The sequence below is a fragment of the Pelobates fuscus genome, chromosome 2 (assembly GCF_036172605.1).
Source record: "Pelobates fuscus isolate aPelFus1 chromosome 2, aPelFus1.pri, whole genome shotgun sequence".
Classification (NCBI taxonomy): Eukaryota; Metazoa; Chordata; class Amphibia; order Anura; family Pelobatidae; genus Pelobates; species Pelobates fuscus.
In genome coordinates, this window is record NC_086318.1 from 74,700,287 (window position 1) to 74,725,726 (window position 25,440).

Below are 25,440 nucleotides of genomic sequence, written 5' to 3' on the forward strand. Positions count from 1 at the left end.
TGGGGGTAATTCTCATTCCTGGGCTACCACACCGTCTCAAAGGTAACATTACTAATCTGGCAAATTTCAATTTGAAAATGGAATGTTCTATATTTGACCCTGTAACTTTCCAAAACAACATAAAACTTGTTAATGGGGGGTACTGTTGTACTCGTGACACATCGCTGATTACAAATATGTGCAGTAAAACCGTAAAACAGTAAAACAGTATTATGACATTCACAGTTAAAATGTCAGACGGAAATGCAAATTTTAAAAGCAATCTTATTTTCTCACATTTTTTAAAAATTTTATTCATAATAAATTATGTTCCATATATGAATAGTTATTGATAAATTAAAGCCCTGTTTCTCCTGAACAAAATGATATATAATAAGTGTGGGTGCATATAATTTGAAAGAGGGGAACTACGGTTGAACAGACATATAGCGCAAATTCCAGTTTTTGTTTACGTTTTGTTTTGATCAGAACGTGCACTATTGACTCCATCCTGAAGGGGTTAACTTGTCGTAGTCTATTTGTTTGTATATAAATATTTTGATGTTTGATAAATAAAAATAATTATAATGATAATGTATTTATATATTCACTGTTGGCTTGGCTGCTCTATCTTTTTATGCTAAATAAACCTCATAATCCTTGAATTAATAATTCTGATTTACCACATGTAAGTGGAGGTGTAGTTTATACTTAAATCGTATTTATAATATTAATCAGAGACCGCTATGTTGTGTTTGTGTTTTGTTTCAGATGACCATAGGTTCTGTCAGAGAAATAAGAAAAGTCAGTCAAAAATGTTGATAAAACAATTTTATTTGTTATATATAGAAAAGGTCATACATTACCTTGGCACAAATTTTTTTTGACAAACTGTCTTTCTTACAATTTTTTAACTTACCGAAAGGGATTTTAAAGAATACACATTGTGTCTTTGCAACAATTTGACTTTTTTTTTTTTTTTTTTTTTTTAAACATGACTCCTCTTTCTTGTATTTCTTATTCGTATTGCCTCTGATGGGATCTTGTTCCATGTATCCACCACTCTTTTTAGTTTATGCTATATTGATTCCTCTTTATCTCCACTCTCGGAAAGCAGAAGGTGAGCAGCACAGGGCAACTTGAACTAAGAAGAAAGTTGAAATAAGATTTCAGCTTGGCCCGTTGCCCGCAGGGCCCTCTTCAACAGCTACTTCTTGAGCCAGATCTGCTTGGCACATAATGTATAACAGGTGTGCAAAGTGCTGCTGAACCATGTCCTAAGGAAAACGAGAGGAAACCCCATCCGCAGGGGGTCTCAGTTATCTGAGTAAGTGAGCACTGAGTCCTCTGGGTCCCCTTTCTGCAGGGTGCTAATGAAAAGCTGGATAGCGCAGCCAGAATGTGCTAGTGCAGGCTCAGTGGGGAGGGGGTCAGAGAGGGGATTGGGAAGTAAAAGCTGGTGTGTGTTTGTCGTCGTTCAGAGAGCTCTCCCTGGCACTGCAGACGTCCCCTGCTACACTGTAAGAGACGACTGACTGTGTCGACAATCTGCCATCAAGTATGGAGATAAGGCAAGACTGTAGCTCCCTACGCATAGACCTGCTGCTCATTGTTCATTCTCAGGAGAAACAGACGGAAAGGCAAAACGGTGACGAGGACACCAGTCACAGGACACAAGGTACAAGTCACTTTGAAGCATTTGTTCCTTTATTTTTGAATAGGTGAAACCAATATTCCCCAAACTGCAAGGACAAAACATGCACAAAACTGACTCCCAACTGGCAAAGCTAATGGCCAGGGAGAGCAGAGATGGCTTAAACTCTGGTGGTCATTTCAAGTTGAAATTCTGCTTATGGGCAAGAGCTTAGATATACTGCTCTGGAAGCCATGTTTAGTATGGGCAGGAAAGGAGCCATCGCCAGTTACTATATGTTCTATAGTTTATAGTTTAAACCTTCAACAATAAGTTACAGTGTTCACATATAATATATATTTTAGTTTTAAAAGAGGTGAGGTTCAGATATGTGATACAAAGTTATGTCCCGCGTCCACACCCCAAAAATCATTACTTACAGGATTTTTAGCAAGTGAATGCTGTGTTCTCAAATGACCTTTTCAGCCGAACCTGACTTCTAATATTACACTTTGTCAGTCAGTGCACCTTGACCAAATGACTGTATTTTCCTGTCCTGCACAGGCATGTGATCTTACCAGTTATTGTGTTAGTATATGTTGTGATGCTTTGAGGGCTTATTCAATAAACTGTCACGTTGTCATGTTGGAATTGCCAACATAACAAATCTAAAAAAAATAGCCCAGTTTCCAATTTTATGAATACGCCTCATGCTGTACTGTGTAAGCATTCAATAGTGCTTTATTTATTAAATATGTAATTGTAGAACAGTGCAATAGGAATTGTATATTTTGCAGCTAAATAGCAAAAGTGTGTGTGTGTGTGTGGGGGGGGGGGGGGAGATACTTAGTTTCAGCTCTGCTATATAGTACACAAATGAGTTGCTGTCTTAATTATTTTAATTCTTCACAATTCCACGTATGGCCAATACACTGTCATATCGGATTTTATTTATTAAACAGCCATTTGTAATGAAATGAAAACTGAATTGCAAGCTTTATGTAAAATAGCCAAGGCGAGACGCACTAAGGTGGAGAATTTTTTTTTAATTCTATTTTTGCCTAAATTTTGCCATTCACAATTTTCAATTCATTACATTTCGTTGTTCGGTGAATATGGTGCATATTGTTCTAAACCTTACTCTCGCCCTAGAGTCTGTTCGTTAATGCATGAGTTGAAGTCGGTTGAAAAAAATATTTGCAAAATTTGATACAAAATAGCATAACAAAATCTAAAATATTGCTGCAGTGGGAATGTTTTCTAAATTTGTTATTTTAAGATATATTTTTGAAACTAGCAGTCAACTCACCAGAAATCACTGTTTAGTAAGCTATATCACCACAATAAAACATTAGGCTCTGGGGGAAAAAAAAACAATCATAGAAATATTATCTTATTAGAGTGGCTGATTTTATTCCTTATATAATGCACTCTCTTGTAAATGTCTTTGGTGTAAGATATGTGGGTGTGTATTGTGTGCTTTTATATGGGACTCTGCTTTTTCTCATTATAATTGCTTGTTTTAATGGTCTTATTTACAGAAAAAACAACTCTAAAACAGTCCTACTCCAGTAGACACATCATCAGCAGCTACGAGAGTGAAGGTAAGCAACCCGCTCTTTCTATGCAGTAAAATTTTCATAAATTTTCATGAAAAAACTTTATGGATTTGTTTACATCAAAAGGTGTACAGTGCAGAAACAAACGGATTGGGCAATTGATTGATATTGATTGTGAGTGAAACGCGTTAGACAGCTTGAATGATGCAGTTTGTGCATGTCATTTCTAACTGTCTTTCTAATGATTTTTAATGGGGAAAAAAAGAATGTAAATGTTTAATACAGATTTCTGGATCAGAATCAGTCTTGCCAGGTAAGTGTTTTTTTTTTTGTTTGTGAATCAAATTAGTCTATATTGGCATCTCCATTTAACCATGGTCAAAAATAATGGGAGTTTTAAAGTTTTAAGGTAAGTTAAAGTTCATTTTAAGCATTAGGATAAGGACATAGGTGTAGTAGAGAATGGTGGATAAAGGGAAAGTACTGTCTTAGGCAACTTTAATTATGCATTAGGATGGGGGATTGATTATTAATTTTGGGTTTATGGTAAGGGTTAAAATGGTGGAAACAAAATGTCCTAACCATAAGATTTCTTTCCTTACAAATATGTAAACCCTGTATTTGAAACCAGGGCAAATCCAGACTAATACCAGATCATGTAAACATGTATATCTACATCGATGATGTCATAATGAAGATATCTCTTTGGGAAGGAAGATTGACCAGTGTGTATTAAAGGGATGCTACAGTCACCAAAACAACTTGAGCTTAATGAAGCAGTTTTGGTGTATAGCTCATGCCTCTGAAGTCCAACAGTTCAAGTATCTGCCACTTAAGAGTTAAATCACTTTTGTTTCTATTTTTTTTCACCTCTCCTGGCTGTGACTGACATGAAATAAAAATTGTTTAATTTTCAATCAGATGTAACTTACTTTGAAAGTTTTTATCTCCTGCTCTGCAAGGAGGCTTGCGCAGGGTCTATCAAACTAATAACAGAGCAGGAGATAATAAGTTCAAAATTAAATAGAATTTGCAAAACAGGAAGTGAAAACATTAGATGACTCTTTATGGGATGTGTTTTTGAAGGCTGTGTAAGTCACATGAAAAGAGGTGTGACTAGGGCTGCATAAATTTAGATTTAAGGGGACACTATAGGCACCCAGGCCACTTCAGCTCATTGAAGTGGTCTGGGCACACTGTCCCTATTGCACTTAGTGCTGCAATATAAAAAACTGCAGTGTTTACATTGCAGCACTAAGTCTGCATCTAGTGGCTGTCTACTGTCCACTGGAGGCTCTTCCTGGATGTTAACGGACTTTTGGTCTGGTAACTGACGCTGGACGTCCTTCCGCTCTGCATGAGAACATCCAGCATCAGCTATTTCCCATAAGAAAGCATTGATTCAATGCTATCCTATGTGGAAGCCTAATGCGTTCACTTGTCAAGGGACATCAGAGGAGGTGGAGTCACGGCCCTGTACCGAAGGACATTGGCGCTGGGATCAAGTACTTACAAGGTTTTTAACCATTTATTTACCACAGCGGGGGGAGTGTGGGGGGCGGGGGCTGCAAGTGAGGGGGGATTCAGAGGGAGCTATAGTGTCAGGAATATAGCTTTGTATAATAATATTTTTTTACAATATAGCTTTAACTCCTAAATGGCAGAAAATTGAGCAGTGAGACTGCAGGGACATGATATATACACCAAAAGTTCTTAATTAAACTCAAGTTGTTTTGGTGACTAAAGTGTCCCTGTAATTGTTTTTAAAAACATGCCATCAGTCACTTCTGTACTTTGTGCTTATAAAAAAATTATAATTTAGAAGGACTATAGACCCCTCATCTGTTATTGCATTACTAATTTTAATATCCTTTGCTAGAACCTGGACAGAAGTTGCGGTGTTAATATATATACATACGTAGGGTATTGATAGACACTCACACGCATCCCTAACCAGTTCGGCACCTGCTACCGCCTAGGAGACAATTAGCTATGACAGACGTAGTCCAAGGGCAACCTAGAAGACGAAAACTAACGTTACCATGCACCATACCTATACCTGACTATACCACAGACCTTATGTGAACCCAGGACAAGCATTCTTACAGAGATCTATACGACGCACTGACGGCACTTAACTGACCAACCCTCTTCTCACTGTAAAACTACATGAGAAACACTATTCATAGTTAAACGCACAACGTTAAGCATTACTGCAACTGAAGTAGCCATTAATGCTACTAGCGAGTACGGTGGAGGAACAACTAGGAAGCAAATGTATGAAGCGCAAGTTCAATTTTTTTACGTTGTTGTCCCCAAACCCTTCCTTTCTGTACCCCACCTCAACCACAAAATCTTTGAAATAAAGAATTTACACAAAAAAAAATATATATATATATATATACACATGTAGAACATTTTGCAATATAAATTCTTCCAACAAAAAAAAATGCTTGAATGCAATCTATTGGAGATGCTTACAGTAAAAATAGGAGTAATTTAGAAAAATTGTAGGACATTTAGAAAAATTGCTAAATTAAGTAATTTGAAGCAGAAATATGGAGGTCAATGTCTTGATTCTTGGTCTTCATAATACAATGTTGAAAAATCAAGACTCAAAATAATTTTCTATAATAATAATTCCATTGATTTGTAAGTTTTTTGTTTTCCCTACTCAATAACAGAATTACAGCTACCCAAGTTTTGGTAACAAAGCTATCTCTGGGTGGTCTTTTCATCAAAGGGAAGCAGTAATTGGCACTCGTTGTGTCCACTATGTTTGATAGGTGTTGTAGGTGCATAATGTTTAGAGAATAATGAGAGCCATTTGATTAGAAGGCATATGTATTCAACACAATATCTGGTAACACTGGATAACTGGCACACGTGTGTATGAGTGGAGTACTACAAACAGGCTATTTGGATCTTTAGAGCAAGTTTGGCCTCTGTTGGAAGTGTGAATTTCTCACCCATCGTCTCAGATACTAAATTCTCTCTAGGGTGCCTCTCTCAACTTTTAGTGAAGCCCGTATCTCAGGAGAGCATCTTCCAGAAGTCCTCGATGACTTAGCACCAGCATCTAGTTGCCAGATTGTCTTGACTATCAGCATGGACAGAGAATGTATGCTATGCGGAATTCCAAAAACAAGCCAAAAAAATCAATCACGGGATTAATTCTAAAAGCTATGAACTGACTGGGGTAGGCTACCAAGGAAAACGTGATTAAGTGAAGGTGGGACCTTCAAGGAGATGAAGGTTTCAGAGGGGACAACATGAAAACATAGCAACTTCAAGATATTTAAAGCAAACTTTAATAAAACCTAAAGTTGCTAGACCAGTGTTGCATCAATCTTCTTATTTACATTCACATAGGAAGTAAATATGCACTAATTTAGCATGGTATATATAGTACATGTACCAAATTCTGCATGTTTCATGCCATACTGCTTTTATTACTTTTTAGTCTGTCAATTGTTGCATGTTGGTGTATATTAATTTTTTTTTATAAAGATAGCAATGAAAAAACAGGCCTGACACCATTATATTTTGGAAACAAGAAAATTCTAATTTTAACAAATGATGCTAAAAAAGTGAATAAGTGAATAGCTACAATTCTTAGAATACATAGAATTTCTTTACTAGCGTACAAAAATCATGTGCTAGAATGGAACGTTAAGATTTTTTTTTTTAAATTAAAATGTAGGTAATATTTTTTTACTATAATTGATAGTTGTTCCAATTATGCTATTTTTTTACCGTTATATTATTTATAGCCTTACAATGTTTTAAGAGTTGTACTCCAAAGCTTTATTTCTAGAGTGATCTGACCTTGCTCTGAGGACGACATTCGCAGAACGAGAAAAACTGTGGTCAATATGTTTGTTCAAATGGAGATTGTGTAAAGACACAATTACATAAATTTCACGGGTTCATTTTGATTTAATGAATTATAATCTTTGTTCTATGAACAAACACGTACATTTTTTCAGCCCCCCAGTCTTCATATTCTGAACACCATAAACATGAAAAGCTGTATCCTTTTTAACCACCATCATTCCATTGCTTTAAAGGGACACTCCAGGCACCCAGACCATTTCTGCCCATTGGAGTGGTCTGGGTGCCAACTCCCACCACCCTTAACCCTGCAAGTGTAATTATTGACGTTTTTATAAACTGCAATATTTACATGGCAGGGTTAAGTCCTCCTCTAGAGGCCGTCTATCAGACAGCCACTAGAGGGACTTCCGTGTTCTTAAAACACGAGAAGTTTTAAATGATGCAATGCATGTCCCTTTAAGTTACTTCCTACACCTCTTGTCAAATTTGATCTTGTCATGCCTTTTTTTCGATTTAATCTTCCCTTTTTTTTGTGTAGTTCTTTTATTTTTTTGAAGGATTTCTATTCTTTCCCATTCAAGTTTTTTTTTCTCTTCGTTTAACATTCTCCAAATTGTAGAGTGCGCTTGTATGGTCTGTTTGGTTGGAGGGCTGACTTAAAACTTGAGGTATAATATTACAGCTATACACGGGCCTTGTCAGCTTTTACACTCTCATAACAACTTGCTCAAATATCTCTAATAGCACACTAATCCTCCTATCCAATGCCAAATAAAAAGACGTAACCGCTTCATCTTAATAGTGGTCTGGTACTTTTAGTCTGTACGTTTTCAACCCAGGGGACAAAAGGGCCAACATAAAACCGAATCACTCCTGCCCTGGTGGCAGATTATAGGTACCAACTGCATATTTCAAAGATTTCTTTATCTAGTGGATTACATTTACTTTGTTTGGTTGATGGTTAATGGGAAACAGATCATAACAAAGTGCTGTATTTTTTGTTTTAAAAATGATGTTTTTGAAATTAGACTTATAAACTTAGTTCAATGCTGTGTTCAATATCAATAATATTTTAACTATTAAAAAAAAAAAAAAAAAAAGTAAATTGACCGTTTCATAATGACAGAGCCAGTGTTTAGTGAATTAATTCAATAATTACCTTTACACTCTGTGGAGATTAAGGGGATATTTCAAGGGGACAGTGTGTCCGGCCATACAATGTGAACCTAAGTTGAGCCATTTCATTACTCATTAAGGACTAAAGGTTGGGTAATTCGCTTTATGTCATGATATGTCTGGAATGCTATTGGTTCTAAGGGGTTTAAAAGGATCTCCAAAAATAGCATTGAAGTTTTACTCAATTTGCCAATTGCTAAATCTCTACTTTAATGTCGGAGTCTTAAGAGAGGGCGATGTAGAAACAGTGTAATATATGTACCAAAAGTCATAGTGTTGTCATGTTATCAGTGCCTTAGTAAAACTTATTGCTTTTTGAATTGTGGTTTATCTCTTGTAGGAAGCAACTGGGAGCCTTCTCCACAACCAACTGCCAAAGACTTTTATGGTAAGATTATAATGATCTCCTTTAGGATTCGGTCAGCATTACGTCAATCTTTTAATATGTTCCAACATCAGGTTAGATTGGGATAGACATCCTTCGGCACTCTACGTGCTCTTACAGCTATAATGCTGGCAAATCATCAATGGAGATGTAGTCCACAACATCTGGAGTGCTGAAGGTTGCCCACCCCTGAATTAGATGGTTAAAGAGAAAACAAGTTCCAATGAGGTGACTCTTAAACCAGTTAGAAGATACTTAAATCCAATGACCAGAGGTGGGGCTTAACTAGCATGGGGAGCAGTCGCAGTTGGCTTGAGCTCCTGGAGATTGACTGCATTGTAGCCTTTTCGATGACTTATTTGATTGCTCACCTTAATCCAGATGACTCTGCCTAGCCACTGCAACCTAAATGGCATATACTTTGCACATGTTGAGGATAATTCTGCATCATTTTGTCAGCAATCTGCTGGGGCAGCCCTGCGGCCTCTCTGTGGTCTACTTTATGACTCAGGCATGAGGGATGTGTTCCTAGTCCATTCTTCCCACTGCTTTTCACAATGTATCTTTGCTTATGTGTATAGGTTATTGTTATTATTAGTTGTTTACTGAGTAAAAAGTAAGACCCTAGTGTTAAATACTGAAACAGGTATTGCTACAGTCAAACTGATGCAGTAGGTATTAAAGCAATTCTTTTTAACCATGCAATGCATTGGACACCAATAAGCCTTTTAATAGTAATTTTCCAAACCCATTTAGCTTATCCATGGGATAGATCCAACTTGAAGTCATTGCCAGTGAACCTGAAGAACTTTGAGAGACTGGATACCTATGCTGTGCAGGTATGTGGGTGTGTTTTACGTGACTCAATGAGGGTGAGTTTTTCCAGATTTTTGGCATATCGGTATGGAATGGAATTGATCCTTGTATGTGATCAATACAAATTATAAATTAATTAGTATTCAAGAAATAATGGGAATGCAAATGTAGCCATGTGCATTAGTTGGTATAAATGGAACAACATTAAAATTATAAATTTGCCAATACAAATTAAGTTACAGCAAACACATAAAAAAATACACTTATAAATCTTATCAGGCTACTTGAAATTACTTATCTAAGAAAACAAATATAAGGATTCAGTTCCACCATATATCCATATTGTGTTAAGCCCACCACTACTTCACAGTACCCCAATATCAGTGGGTACTACACTAATTTGTGTGCGCTGTAACTTACTTTGTATTATGCATAAATATTGGTCATTACGGCAGCACCATTCCTGCAGACTGCATGTTCCGGGTGTACCCCCCAATCCTTTTTGTCTCTGCTATAAACTTGATAATGTCTTAATTCACATATTGCATCAGTTTATTAATAGAACAGAATCAGAGACGTGTTTTGTAGCATCAGATATAATGTGTAGTCCTGGGGTGGATATTCTTTGATGGGGTACTTCTGGTACCCACATTTGTAAGGTTTTCATATATCCCAACATCATAAGATATGAACTCTTGAGTTGAGCCATGATGTGACCAGGAGGAGCAGACCTGCTCGAGAGAATAATGCATGTCAGCTTGGCTTGAATGCATGCTAAGATATGATGCTGCTCTGATGTATTGTACTTAGGGCTGCACGTGTGCAAAGTGTTGTTGAAGCACTCTGGGATGGACTGAATGCCCTGAAAGCTCTTTCCACAGTGTAAGCGCATTTGACAAAATACTCACAATCCTCTAGACTGGAAGCGCGTTCGAGCAGGAATTGTTTGTGTAACATTTTGTAATTGTCTAATTTTTTGTTAATTTTCCCCGTTTGATATTATTGTAAAGCACTGCAGAATAAGATGGCCCTATATAAATGCTAATTATAATAATAATAATGATAATGATGAGGATAATGATGATAATGATGATGATGCACTTGAACCTGAAAACAACGACTGTGCCGCCTGAACTGTTTTGGGAGCATGGGTGTTCATTTCTCTTTTTGCTTAAAAAATAAATAAATAATAGTAATACTGCTGCATGATGTCATGATATAAGATGAAATTCAGCTGTTGACAATCTATGGAACAGCTGACAATTCACTTCCAACTCTCGGCAAGTCTTGTTTGTGTCTATAAAGCCTCGTGCAGCTGAGCTATTGAAGGTTAAGCAAGATTTTCTCACTTGCTGGTTTGATACAACCTTGCATCGGATTGTGTAGACTAGAGTATGAGTATTTGTTGCAAATGTGGAAACTTTAAGTGTATTCTTTTTTTTAATATGTGTTGATTAATCATATATTTGAGTGTGATACCTGTATAAGGAATTAAAAATAAAGGCTCGAAACCACCCTGGAGTGTCCCTTTAATGTGACCCTGTGTCCATGATTGCAGGTGGGTAAGCGGAATACAGTTGAGGAGCTAGTCAATGTGCTGATGAAAATAGCACGCACAGACCTGGAGAAGGTTCGGGTTATCTGGATGTGGATGTGTCACAACATAGGTGAGGAACAGCCTAACTGGCTTCAAAGAGAACACACACTCACTGTGTGGTGACCATTTAGATTGTTTGGGCAAAAACATGTTAGAAAATAAATCCTCTTTGTTATAAAGCAACTTTTTCTGTAGGACTATTATTACTTTATTTTGAGGAACCGGCGTGTATATATGTGACATTACATATATAAGTCCAAACTCTATGTATGTAAATGAGCATTGTCATTTATGTTTTATATTTGCAGCATTGTTTATTGTATTTTATTTATTTTTTCCTTGCCACTACTTGATAAAGTGATTATATCCACTTTGATTATTCACTATAGTGTAGTATAGGTCAGGATCTAACCTGGAAAAATAAGAAGAACAGAAAGGGACAGGAAAATATATATTACCGGTTCTTCAGTTGACCGGCATAATGAAATTCCCCAAAGAAGGCAAAGAAATTAGTAAAGTCAGACAGGTTAATGTAGTTGGTAACCATAGACAATGTCGGGAAGCCAAGAATATTAAAACCCGATAACACATACCCATTCAATAATACCAGATACTTAATAGCTAGGTGGGTCAGAACCTAGAAACACACTACAGTACAGAGGAATATGATTCTAGGCTACAGAAACCACAAAAGGCATTTCCACAAGATGTTGGCTTAGATAGCCTATATCATTGATGCCCATCGAACATGGATCATTGTAATTAGTTTGCAACTAGAGCATAACTTTTGGTGAAAGCAGAATGATAACAGGCAATAATGGCATAAGAAGAAATGGAAGCATCTAAAATCAAAGTTGGTGCATAGAGATGACGCAAGATGCGAGGATCCAGGACATTAGCCAGGGGCTCCAATAACAGGCTTAGTAATGTGGGTTGTTATACGGGACTTTTATTTACCAGAGAAAATCTTCCCCATTAATATTTTGATTTTTGGACCACTCTCCTCCAACCCTATTTAACCATCCCTTCCAACATTACAGAAATATTAATCTCATTCCATTTAGAGTATGACTTAGAAGGTCTGGATGACAAATCAAAAAGGTCTGGTGATCCCAGCCAAACGTTACTCACTGGGAAAGGAGCATGTGAAGGGTATGCGGGTCTCTTTCAGAAGATGTGCAGGTAAGAGATCTTTCCCGAGTAGAATCATGGTATCATTTTCAATACTGGAATTCTGTTACACTTTTACGTGAACTGGAACGAATTAAACTCGGATTAATATTTACGTAATACATAACAAACTTTGCATGATGCTAAACTAACCACTACACCAACTCTCAGTTTCTCAAGAAAGAGCTGAGCCATAGACTAACATAGTCTTTTGTTAGTAGGTACTAATGCAGGTAACCCGTGGATTCTTACAGATTAATAGGGGATCATCACCTTGACTTTACTAATTTTATGCCTAGCCAAAATAAATTGGCTGTGATAATAGGAATATAATTACAGAGTTCCCCCATGGTCAGTTGGCACACTGTATTCATGAAATTATCTTCCATTTGGTAGACAGAAACGGCAGCTCCACAGGTTCAGAATTATTTACATTGCTGTTCATGCTGATAAGGTAATTGGGGGATTCCTGCTCAGTTTGTTTCTTCATTATTGTCCATTCTTGGGCTACACAATCCCAGTTCTTAGATAATATGTGTCATTCAGCTTCAGTTTGGAAGCTTTAAACTAGTCTGAACTAACCTAGTTGATCCAAATTGCCTCACTAACAACTGTTTGTTGGCACAGTTGACTTTAACTCCATGCCTACTCATCAATGTGTATACACAAGTAAACATTTGTTTTACATTACAAAACAATGCAAAAGAGAAAAAGAAAAAGCCCATAAAACCATATTTAACCCCTTAAGGACACATGACGTGTGTGACACGTCATGATTCCCTTTTATTCCAGAAGTTTGGTCCTTAAGGGGTTAAAGGACCACTATAGTGCCAAGAAAACAAACTTGTTTTCCTGGCACTATATGGTCTTAAGGTCCCCTCCACCCTCAGGGTCCCACTCCCGCCGGGCTCTAGGGGGAGGAAGGGGTTAAGCGCTTACCTTTCTCCAGCGCCGGGGACTCTCCTCCCTCTTCGACCGAATGCGCATGCACGGCAAGAGCCCCGCGGGCATTCAGTCAGTCCATAGGAAAGTATTCTCAATGCTTTCCTATGGACGCTGGCGTCTTCTCACTGTGAAAATCACAGTGAGAAGCATGGAAGCGCCTCTCGTGGCTGTTAATGAGACAGCCACTAGAGGCTGGATTAACCCATATGTAAACATAGCAGTTGAAACTGCTATGTTTACAGCAGGCAGGGTTAACCCCAGAGGGACCTGGCACCCAGACCACTTCATTGAGCTGACGTGGTCTGGGTGCCTATAGTGGTCCTTTAATGTTCATGTTGTTCCCTCAGTTTTTCACCCTGCAGAGAAACACATTTCTCAACCATCACTTCATTCTGTTCATCGGCATCTCTGTAGAGACACTGTAAATGTTGACCTCTACAGAAATGTTTGTAGGTTAAACTTCATGGTTAAACAAAGTTTAAAGGTGTGTCAGCTTCAAACCTATGATAGCACAAGGTGGGTATGTTACTTTGTTATTGGACTGCACTCACTACAAATTCCAAAGAAGTCCTCTTCCAACTAACACCGGATAGTGGCCTCACGCCCATTCTCAAAGGTAAAACATCCATTTAGCCTCTCTTCTCACATTGTAGGTGAGGGTGCCCCCACCCTCAGGGTCCCCATCCTGTGGCGCTGAAGGGGTTAAAACCCCTTCAGCAGCTTACCTTAATCCAGCGCCGGGCTCCCTCGGCGCTGGTGACCTCTCCTCCCCCGCCGACGTCGGCTCCCTCTGCCGACGTCTGCGGAGCCGAATGCTCAATGCTTTCCTATGGACGCTCTGCACGATGGAGGCACAATATGCCTCCAGCGTGGCAGATGCGCCTCTCTGAAACTGCTATGTTGCATCTGAAGGGTTAAAACCTGAGGGACCTGGCACCCAGACTACTTCATTGAGCTTAAGTGGTCTGGGTGACTATAGTGTACCTTTAATTTTTGGGGGGGTATTGTAGTTTTGTCATGAATAATGACCCAAGTGATATTTATTTCAGGTTATCAAGAGTGCAGCTACTATCCTGTGTGAATTGGTTGAGGCCAGAAGAAGTAAAGCCAGGGAAGAGGGGGCGCACTGAGTACTCTACATGTAATCTCTGAAAACCATGGCCTTACATGTAGATTATATGCACATTGCAGAAACTTTGCAGTACCTAATGTGTGTGTACAATTTGCCTGCACAGACCTTTTTACATTCTGGTGGGATTTTGTCACCAACTCAGAAACAGCTTCTCAGCAATTAACAACAAAAAGTACATTGGAACATTTGTTGTTTTGTCACGTTTTTGGAATGTGCTAAAATGGTACTGTAAAAAAAATGTAGAAAACACCAAGAAAAGTATTGCTGTTTTTCGCTATGTTTATATACTTCTGTGAATAACTTTGTTTACATATCTCAGTAACATACTTTCTTTCTCTAGTCTTGTAGGTATAAACTGCTTAAAAATTGGTGGATATTCTAAAGGTCACAGCTACACACCTGGGCAAACATTCTCAGGAGAGACAAACCATGCTTGGAACGCTGTCTGTTTAAACAGAAAATGGCACTTAGTAGATACCACGTGGGGAGCAGGATTTGCAGACAGCAGGAGCAATACATTTAACTTTCGGTAACGACCCAGATTTCGTCTTTGCTAGTTATGTTAGCAAATGTTACCCCCTTGATGTCAATTAAACCTAAAAACCTTTAAAGCAGGGGGTGGATACACTAAGCAGTGACGTATGGTGAATGCCAATCTGGGCATGGGTCCCACCACATGTAGCTATATGGAATTTCCTGCGCCATTTGTGACGCAGGTTATTGGACAAAGTAAGCTTTGAGCAATATGAAAATATGTCTTAACATTGTAAAGCATTGCAAAATATGTTGGTGCTATATAAATGTTACTTAAAACTTGGAATATTATCGTATGATTCCTAGACAGGGACCACACTATCTGGTGTGGCAGACGAGTTATACAATCTATGGATACTAGTTAAAATCAAATGGATCTTAATGCAGGCTGTTAGCTGATGGGTCAGTCTATTATAGAAGCATTTATTCTAGTATTCTCTATTTTGCCATCCAACTGCTTTTTATTTTATATACTTTGGACGTGTACAGAACCTCCTGGATCATCTAGAATCTAAAATCTATTTTATATAAAGGGTCTAATAGGGAGGTGGAATTGTGGTGGCTGAAGACCGGAGAAGACTTTACCTACTTTTATACCTAATTTTATCACTATCTATAGCACTCATTACTATTACCTACTATCTTCCTCTAAGCATCCTCAGAAATAAGCATAGTTTCTATTCTAGAAATAATGGTTTAGTAGGTCTCCCCTTTCTTCCTTTGATTGTGCTTTCACAAGTCTCTTAACCGAGCTGCAAATTGAGATTAGCCTCAGTCAGTTAAGTAATAGGAATGATTGAGAAGAGATCTATTATTTACCATATTTCTAAATTAAAAATTATTTATTTATTTCAAACCGTTTCCTCAATCTAATAAAAAGCAAGTGAATAGCAGCTACTTCTTTAGGGTGGTCTCTTAGGCAATAGACAATAAAGCCTGGTTGAGTCACTATTTAAAATTTTTGCAAAACCTCTGTTTACTAGTATTGAATTCTCTACGGTTCACATAACTGGGGTTTCTTTTTATTATAACTCAAGTTGTTTATTCAAAACCAGATAGTGTGGTCCCTGTCTAGGGATCATACTATAATATTCTAACTTAACGTTAGGGTCCAAGGCCAGGGTAGAATTGGAACTACCTGAACTGACCAACCCAAACCAGGAAAAATTGAACTGGGAAGGGATTCTATTTTCTAAATATAATTTTATATAAATGCTATAATAATAAAAAAAAAAATGTTAAAGCAATAATGAATAGATGTAGAGATTTGTTTTGGTTAAACTGCAATTCCTCCCGACTTCTGAACTAAGTATGCTGGTTCTGATTCTGGATTCTCCCTGTGGTGCCAAGAAAAAAAAAAGACATCATTAATGGGGTAAAAAAAGATGATTGATTGCTAGAAAACAGTAACTAAATGTTGATTTTATTCACAGATTACACGAGAAGTGACCAACAGAGGGGAAAAAGGAGGATCACTATAAAAAAAATCTATATTCATAAATTTAATTAAGTAAATAAAATATGAACATAGATATTGTTTTACTTTTGCGCCTGTGTTTTCCCGTATTAGTTACTTTTTTCACACTTGAACTGTGAACCGAATTGGGCGAAACCGCTCTGCTCAGTGTATTGCAAAGTGTATACATATTATATCATGTATATATTTTTCAGTACACTGATTGGCCCTTTTTAAGCCCTTTTGGAATATCTGATTTGTTTCCCAAATAAGCTTTTCAGTGCCGAACCTCTGCCCAACCATACCAACATATGGCTGAAATTAGGGCATCCCGAGAAAATTTTCTAATTTCGGGAAAAATTATAGTCGAATCCAATGTTCTCACCACTCATTATGAATCTCTTTACTAAATGTGAAATTGTAGTGAGTTGAAAACCAAACTGGAACATTTGAGCAAACATAGCTTATTTGTGACTAAAGCCTTTCTCTTTTGTGTGTAGGTACAATGAGTTTTATTTCCTGACTCATCCTGCACTGTTTATAGAGGAGCATTTTCCTGATAACCAAAACTGGCAGCTTCTGAAGGTACCCTTGTCTTTGAAACAATTTGAAGGAAGCTTGCATCGTAAAAGTGGCTTCTATAATGCTGGACTCATAGCTCTATATCCTGAAACACTTCAGGTGGAGACAGGTAATCAATTCGACAGCCATTACTCTAAACAATGTTTAAAATATTATATATACATATAGAGTATCTCACAAAAGTGAGTACACTGCTCACGTTTTTGTAAATATTTTATTATATCTTTTCATGTGACAACAGTGAAGAAATGACACTCAGCTACAATGTAAAGTAGTAAGTGTACAGCCTGTATAACAGTGTAAATTTGCTGTCCCCTCAAAATAACTCAACACACAGCCATTAATGTCTAAACCGTGGCAACAAAAGTGAGTACACCCCTAAGTGGAAATCAGTGGCGTACATACCAGGGTCGCAGGGGTCGCGGCTGCGACCGGGCCCGGCCCACCAGGGGGCCCAGCGACCCGGTATGTACCCACTGTGGCCAGTCTCTTCTCCTGGGGGGCCCAGGAGCCGGCCACCTTAGGCCCTGGTGTCACCCGGCGGGCTGGCTGGTGTGCGCGCGAGGGAGCACTCTCCCCTGATGACGTCATCTTCCGGCTCTGGCATCAGTACGCGGCACGCAAGGGAGCTGAAGAGGAAGCACTCAGGGGAGAGTGCTCCCTGGGGCGCCAGCCACCCAGCCTGCCCAGTGACACCACAGGTAAGGAGGCTGGGGGGGATTAAATTAAATTAAAAAAAAAACGAGTGTGTGTGTGTGCGTTAGTGTGTGCGTTAGTGTGTGTGTTAGTGTGTGTGTTAGTGTGTGTGTGTTAGAGTTTGTGTGTGTGTTAGAGTGTGTGTTAGAGTGTGTGTTAGAGTGTGTGTGTGTTAGTGTTAGAGTGTGTGTGTGTGTTAGAGTGTGTGTGTGTCAGAGTGTGTGTTAGTGTTAGAGTGTGTTAGTGTTAGAGTGTGTGTGTGTCAGTGAGTGTGTTACTGTGAGTGTGTATGTGTCTGTCTGTCAGTGTGTATGTATGTCTGTCACTGAGTGTGTGTCTGTCAGTAAATGTGTGTGTCTGTTAGCTAGTGTGTATGCGTCTGTTCGTGAGAGTGTGTGTGTCTGTTAGCTAGTGTGTATGCATCTTTTTGTGAGAGTGTGTGTGTCTTAAGCACTTACCTTTCTCCAGCGCTGGACTCCCTTTGCGCTGGGGATCTCTCCGCCCCTATACGCCTTTCAGCTCTGAATGTGCATGCGTGGCAAGAGCCGCGCGCATTCAAACCGCCCATAGGAAAGCATTACTTAATGCTTTCCTATGGACGTTCAGCGTCTTCTCACTGTGATTTTCTGTGGATTAACCCTCAGTGAAACATTGCAGTTTCGCTGAAACTGCTATGTTTTCAGCTGCAGGGTTAAAACTAGAGAGACCTGGCACCCATACCACTTCATTGAGCTGATGTGATCTGGGTGTCTGTAGTGGTCCTTTAAGTGTATGTGTATCTGCATGCACTGGAATACATACCGCGGTCGCAGGGGTCGCAGCAAGTGATGTCACGAACATAAAATTTTCCATTCGCAAATGGCGAACGCGAACTTCCGCAAATGTTTGCAAACGGGCGAGCCCGGCAAACCGCCATAGACTTCAATAGGCAGGCGAATTTTAAAACCCACAGGGACTCTTTTGATGGAAAAGTTGTTTCAAGGGGACTAACACCTGGACTGTGGCATGCCGGAGGAGGATCCATGGCAAAACTCCCATGGAAAATTATATAGTTGATGCAGAGTCTGGTTTTAATCCATAAAGGGCATAAATCACCTAACATTCCTAAATTGTTTGGAATAACGTGCTTTAAAACATCAGGTATGATGTTGTATCGATCAGGTAGTGTAAGGGTTACGCCCGCTTCACAGTGACAGACCAAACTCCCCGTTTAACGCACCGCAAACAACCGCAAACAGTCGATTTGCACAACCGCAAACTCTCCATTTGCACAAGGTTGGATACCAAGCTAGCCATGTCCCGTTCCTTGTCCTCACTGATGTCATTGAAGGTCTCTTCCTCCACCCAGCCATGTACAACACCAAGGGTCCCCGAAAGGTGACAACAAGCCCCCTGTATTTTTTTTTTTTTAAATGTACACTACTGGCACACCAGATATGAGTTGCACTGGTGTGACACTGTGCCCTGGCAGGCCCTGAAACGCACACGTGTGAAGGAAACTGACTGCTATTATTTCACAGTCAAATTTCTAGGTTACTGGTTTTGGGGGGATAATGTATAATAAACATAGGTTACTGGTTGTGGGGGGATAATGTATAATAAACACAGGTTACTGGTTGTGGGGGGATAATGTATAATAAACACAGGTTACTGGCTATGGGAGGATAATGTATAATAAACACAGGTTACTGGCTATGGGGGAGATAATGTATAATAAACACAGGTTACTGGCTATGGGGGAGATAATGTATAATAAGCACAGGTTACTGGCTATGGGGGGGATAATGTATAATAAACACAGGTTACTGGCTATGGGGGGGATAATGTATAATAAACACAGGTTACTGGCTACGGAGGATAATGTATAATAAACACACAAAAAAAAATGAATGCAGCTTCAGAATTAATCTAGGAGGTGGGAGGGTCTGGGAGGGAGGGTCTGCTTCTGATTGGCTGGAATGTGTCTGCTGACTGTGTCTGCTGACTGTGAGGTACAGGGTCAAAGTTTACTCAATGATGACGAATAGGGGGCGGACCGAACATCGCATATGTTCGCCATCCGTGGCGAACGCGAACACGCTATGTTCGCCGGGAACTTCACCAGCGAACCGTTCAGGACATCACTAGTCGCAGCCCTGTGACCAGGTGCCCGCCGCCATGTGTTGCGGCTCCAGCCCGCGCAGAGTAAGCGCGTGGGGGGGGCCCGGATCAATTTTCGCACCGGGGCCCCATGGGTTGTGTGTGCGCCACTGGTGGAAATGTCCAAATTGGGCCCAATAAGCCATTTTCCTCCCCGGTGTCATGTGACTCGTTAGTGTTACAAAGTCTTAGGTGTGAATGGGGAGCAGGTGTGTTAAAATTGGTGTTATCGCTCTCACACTCTCTCATACTGGTCACTAGAAATTCAACATGGCACCTCATGGCAAAGAACTCTCTGAGGATTTGAAACAAGAATTGTTGCTCTACATAAAGATGGCCTAGGCTATAAGAAGATTGCCAAGACCATGAAACTGAGCTGCAGCACGGTGGGTACAGGACAGGTTTCACTCAGAACTTGCCTCGCCATGGTCGACCAAAGAAGTTGAGTGCACGTGCTCAGCATTATATGTGGAGGTTGTCTTTGGGAAATAGATGTATGAGTGCTGCCAGCATTGCTGCAGAGGTTGAAGGGGTGGCTGTACACTACTTTACATTGTAGCAGAGTGTAATTTCTTCAGTGTTTTCACATGTAAAGATATAATAAAATATTTACATAAATGTGAGGGGTGTACTCACTTTTGTGAGATACTGTATATATATATATATATATATATATATATATATAAATAATATTTTTTTTGTTGCAAAAAAATATTTTATTTACAGCACTAACTTATCTATCACTTTTCTCTGTGGGCGGAATCTTGAGAAAAATATAATTTACTTTTAACGTTTACCTGGTAAAGTTACTTGGTTTAAGAGGTCTAAGAAAAAGGGGTTGTTGGTTGTATCAAGTGGACCTTCATGTTTTATATGGGCTAACGGTATATCTGTAAATTTTACCATATTTACATTATTAGATATAGCAGACTGATGTTCCTTTGCATCATAAGGCATAGCGTACAAATTAAACTCCTCACAGGTTTTGAATTAAGCTAGATAAATTTGTATCAATAGTTCTGCAAGATGAAATCAACTTTGATGTCTTATAACGTGATATCTGAAACTATTTTACACATAGTACAATAGTGACTAAGTTAGTTTTTCCTTGCTTATTCTATAGTCATTAAGTAACCAATATACGATCAACATAACCAGTACTCACTGTCATTATGAAACTGATTATAGTTGGTGTATTGGTTACCATGCTCCAAATCCCCCCACGTTTATTTCTTGAATTCTTCCAAGAAGAGTACGAGATGTGTGGTACAGATATATCTTCACTTGTTCCTATGTGGTTCACTAGTAGAATTAGTAGAAAACAATGACTTGGAGATAACATGAATACTGATAACAGACCTAATGCCAGGGACTGCTGCATTGTACCCTCCCCACTCTGGGTTTGTAACAGTGATAGTACTTACTTACAGTGATAGACACTTAGAGCATCATTATCAATTATACAAAAATATATAAACTTACCCAAATATTAATATGCGGAACAGTAGCACATTAGCATATTTACTTGCAGTAATTACAATGACAACAAAGACGTAAAATAACTGATTCCAGTGCTTGACAGATATTAGTATTATTAGAGTGTTTTTAAAGCACCAACCTACTTTGCATCATAGCATTTTTAATCAAACAAACTTGTTGACATCATATGTTCAGATACATTAGAATAAGAAGTAAGCAGGAACCTGTACTAATAATCTTAAAATATAAAGGCTATGACATAAAATAATTATGAGTTGGGGAAGAAAGGTCGTATAAATACTCAACTGTACACTTTGCCGTTTGATTCTTAACGGGGCATTCTGGCACCATCAACACTTTAGCCTGCTGTAGTGTCCATGGTGCCAGGAGTGTGCTGGTACAGCCCCAGATTAAATAGCCAAACCCTTTTTCAACAGTTTGACACCTATCTGGGTCGCCCGGACTCCTTTGTGTCCTTCATTATGATATAGCTAAAACAACAGTTCCCCTACTTACTGCTTACTATGCAATAACTACAGGTTATGTAGTCCTGGCTCCACTAACATGGACTGTAGTGTCAATGGTGCCTAGTTTGCCCCTCTAACAGATGTGTTGATCAGTAAGCAGGTGGGTTACAGGGCTGAAATGATAGAAAGCATCAACCTATACATAATTAGATTATAATGTAAATGGCTTCTTAATTGTTTACACCACTTTATAATCTCTTGCAGTTAATGGAAAGGCCACATTTTCTATTGAGGGTGGTTGTCCTGCCCTATTTTCTTTCACCCTCAATAACACAGAGAAGCCAGGGCTGATGACTCTGACAAAGAATGGGATGCAACTGGACATCTATCCTCAGGAAACTGGACGTCACAGGCTTGAGCTGTACACAAAATCGTACAATAGTACAAAAGAAAGCTATGAGAGTGTTGTAGAATACATTATCCACTGTGGATCTGTTGATCCAATATTCAGAATTCCCAAAGAGCTTGATGTTCTAGTTGGGCCTAGCTGGCTGACTGAAAAGAAGGGATTCTTACAGCCCTTGTGTCGGGACTCAATAATCAACACTCAAGATGGACGCTGTACAGTTGGCTTCACTTTGACAAAGCGGAACACAGTCTTAGCAACATTACATTCTGAGCATATTACACCAGGAGATGAAAGAAGACACGTGTTGCAAACTTTACGTGGAAACCGAGTTGAGTTCAAGATCCATCTTCCTCAACAAGGTTATTATGCCTTAAAAATACATAGTTCTACAGGACCAGGAAAATATGAATGTTTCTGCAATTACCTGGTTGTCTGTAGAAACCCAGAGGTAGTATGGCCATCCTTCCCAAAAACACTGGAAAATCCTGTTGGGCCAAGTTCATTAATGGAGAAGAAGGGACTTTTACAGCCATCGCATCGTGAACCGATTATTTACACCTCAAATGGCTTTTGTTCCTTGTCCTTTATGTTGAAGGAAGATGTAACAATTATCACAGCCCTTCTGTGTGATGAGGCTTCTTTGAATGACCATGGAGAGAAAAGATTTGTCACACAAGCTCAAAGGGGCAACCACATTGAGCTCCAGATAAGGCTCCCACAGGCAGGGTCCTATGTTCTACAGATTTTTGCCAACATCAAAACATCTCCCACCAGTTTTGAATATGTGTGTAATTACCTGATTTGTTGTTCTAGTATAAGCACTACACATTTAGAGGCACCTGCTACTCAACAGATTCCTGTGGGTTCTGGCAATATGGTGGATAAGAAAGGTTTCCTTAAACCCTCACAACTAGGACAGGTTATTGATAGTCCAGATGGGTGTTGCACATTAAACTTCTCCCTAGACAGAGAGATGAATTGCTTGGCCACATTACACAGTGACGATAAAAAATGGAACACACAAATGGAAAGAAGATATATCATACATATCCAGAAACAGCGTCAAGTGGAGTTTTTCATCCAACTTCCTAGACCTGGATCTTATGACCTTAGGATTTATGCAGATAGCAGATTACAGCCTGGAAATTATGAGTTTGTATGTAGTTACCGTATCGTATGCACAAACCCAGAAGTATCGTGGCCTGCCTTCCCAAACAAACTTCAGAATCCTGTTGGGCCTACAGCTTTGTCAGAAAAAAATGGCCTCCTGAACCCATCCAACAATGATCCCATCATCAACTCTGTTGATGGACAGTGTTCTGTTTCTTTCACACTCAGGAGAGAAATGGGTATTTTTGCCAGACTTCAGTCAGATGATGTGCTTTTAACAGAAGAAGCAGAGAGGCGGCATGTTCTTCAAGTCCAGAAACAGAATAGAGTAGAGTTTCAGGTACAGCTTCCACAAGCTGGGACATACATTCTGAAAATATACACAGAATCAGAACAAGGTAGCTTCAGATTTGCATGCAACTATCTGATTTCCTGTGTAAATACACAAGTCAAGTGGCCTTTGCTGCCAATGGATCTATGCAACCCTGTTGGGCCCAATTCTCTATCTGAGAAAAAAGGCTTGACACGACCATCCCATCTGGAGCCAGTCATTTGTACAGATGATGGCCGGTGTTGTGTCAGTTTTGCCCTGGATCAAACAATTGATATTGTGGCTACACTCCATTCTGATGATATCATATCAGACGAAGCCAGGAGAAGGCACATATTTCAAGTCGAGAAGGATGGACGTGTATTGTTCCATATCCAGCTTCCCAACGTAGGCACCTATGTACTGAAAGTATGCAGCAAGAAAAAGTCTGACTTGAGCAACATTTATGACTATGTCTGCAATTACCTCTTAAGCTGCTCAAATCCAAAAATTAGATGGCCTTTCTTCCCATTGAGATATAGCTCTTGGGACCCCAGTTATGAACTACTGGAACCATTGACCGGAATTCTGCCAGCCAACAGTGATGTCCGATTCAGAATCAAGGCCCGAGGCCTGGCAGCTGTGTCTGTGAAAGGCAAGAACTTATACCCCCTTACCTTAGCTTTAGATGGATGCTGGGAGGGAATCTGCACAACAGCAGGTTGTAAGGACATTCAAGTGTTGGTAACAAATAATTTAAACAAGGGCTATGCATTGGTCCTGAGCTATCAAGTAAAAGTTGGTGTACATCAGTGACAAATGAGAAGTTCACATTCCTCTTAATTTTCAAGTCAGTCACTCACATGCAGCAGCAGGTCCGAACAAATACAAATCATCTTGGCAAGCACAGGTCCACTATCAGAGCTTTGAAAACAGGTATTGGATACAGGTAGATTGGCATGTACTCTGATGTTCTCCTTATCAATGGCTTCAACTCACAATGATCTGTATGCCATTGAACGTAAAATACGTATCTTTATATTACAAAACAAACTATTTTCTACTTTGTAGAATATCATAATGGAACTTTTCAGACTCAGAGACTGTAATGGAGAATTCTCCAGGTGCTTGTAATTAGGAAATCGGTACTTGATTGAAGTATCTTGTTTCTATGTAGACAATTGTATTACTAGGGCTTTAAAACTGTACAGAGCGCATGACGTGAGGCATTTCTGTTACTAATGAACCTTACTAGCAGAAAAATCTATATGTATGTATCATATTCTCTGTCACTACAATACATGAATGTAGATGTTTAAAAGACAAACTGTAAATGGATATATGTTTCACTGTTGTACATATTGGCGAGCCAGTTCTTTGTGAGGTCAAATTTATTGTTTATAAAACACACCACCAAGTATAGTATGCCAGTATATACTACCAACGGCTTGTGAAACAAACTTAATCTATGGCTTTCCATATGGAGATCTAAAACACACACACACATATTTGTTTTTTTTTATTAATAATTTTTTTTTAATAATCCAGCTGTATATTGAATTACTGATCGCTCTGAAGGTTTGAGTAACAACTGTAATACAGCATTTAGGCATAATAAAATCTAGACTATAATAATAATAATAATAATAATAATAATAATAATAATAAAAATGCTTGTAAAATGAATAATGCATGCAATCTATACCTGGTGCTAGCAGCTGCATAATATTTAAACATTTGAAGTTTATTTCTGATGCACCCTTCCTGCACTGTGATGTTATAAGGTTGTGCCTATGACTTCGTGGTATAACTAGAAATGTAATGTTTTATGCCATGAAATGACTACTATCACAATAAGGAAAAGACGATTATTTTATGTGTAGATGAAATATATATCATAAATTGATATTTTGGAAGATGCAACTTAGGAAAAGATAGGAAAAATACCTATGAAAACATCACATAGATTTATAACAATTAATTCCCTAAAATATTTTTTGAAAAATAAAACGAACATACTTTGTTCCTG

General features: G+C 38.9%; 1 protein-coding gene across 2 annotated transcripts; it reads left to right on the forward strand.

Annotated features, from left to right (window-relative positions):
* Window positions 1-1,218: 1,218 nt before the first annotated feature.
* LOC134586617 (kyphoscoliosis peptidase-like) lies at window positions 1,219-25,075 on the forward strand. Of its 2 annotated transcripts, XM_063442249.1 has the most exons (10): window positions 1,219-1,306; window positions 1,461-1,657; window positions 3,154-3,216; window positions 8,525-8,572; window positions 9,326-9,408; window positions 10,944-11,052; window positions 12,047-12,164; window positions 14,570-14,758; window positions 16,720-16,910; window positions 21,847-25,075. In XM_063442249.1, exons 2-10 carry the CDS (start codon window positions 1,540-1,542, stop codon window positions 24,225-24,227), a joined length of 3,300 nt encoding a protein of 1,099 aa, XP_063298319.1. In that variant the 5' UTR covers window positions 1,219-1,306; window positions 1,461-1,539; the 3' UTR covers window positions 24,228-25,075. The 2 variants fall into 2 exon arrangements, with proteins under 2 accessions (XP_063298319.1, XP_063298318.1); XM_063442248.1 differs by lacking the exon at window positions 1,219-1,306 and having other exon boundaries at window positions 1,354-1,657.
* The last annotated feature ends 365 nt before the right edge of the window (window positions 25,076-25,440 follow it).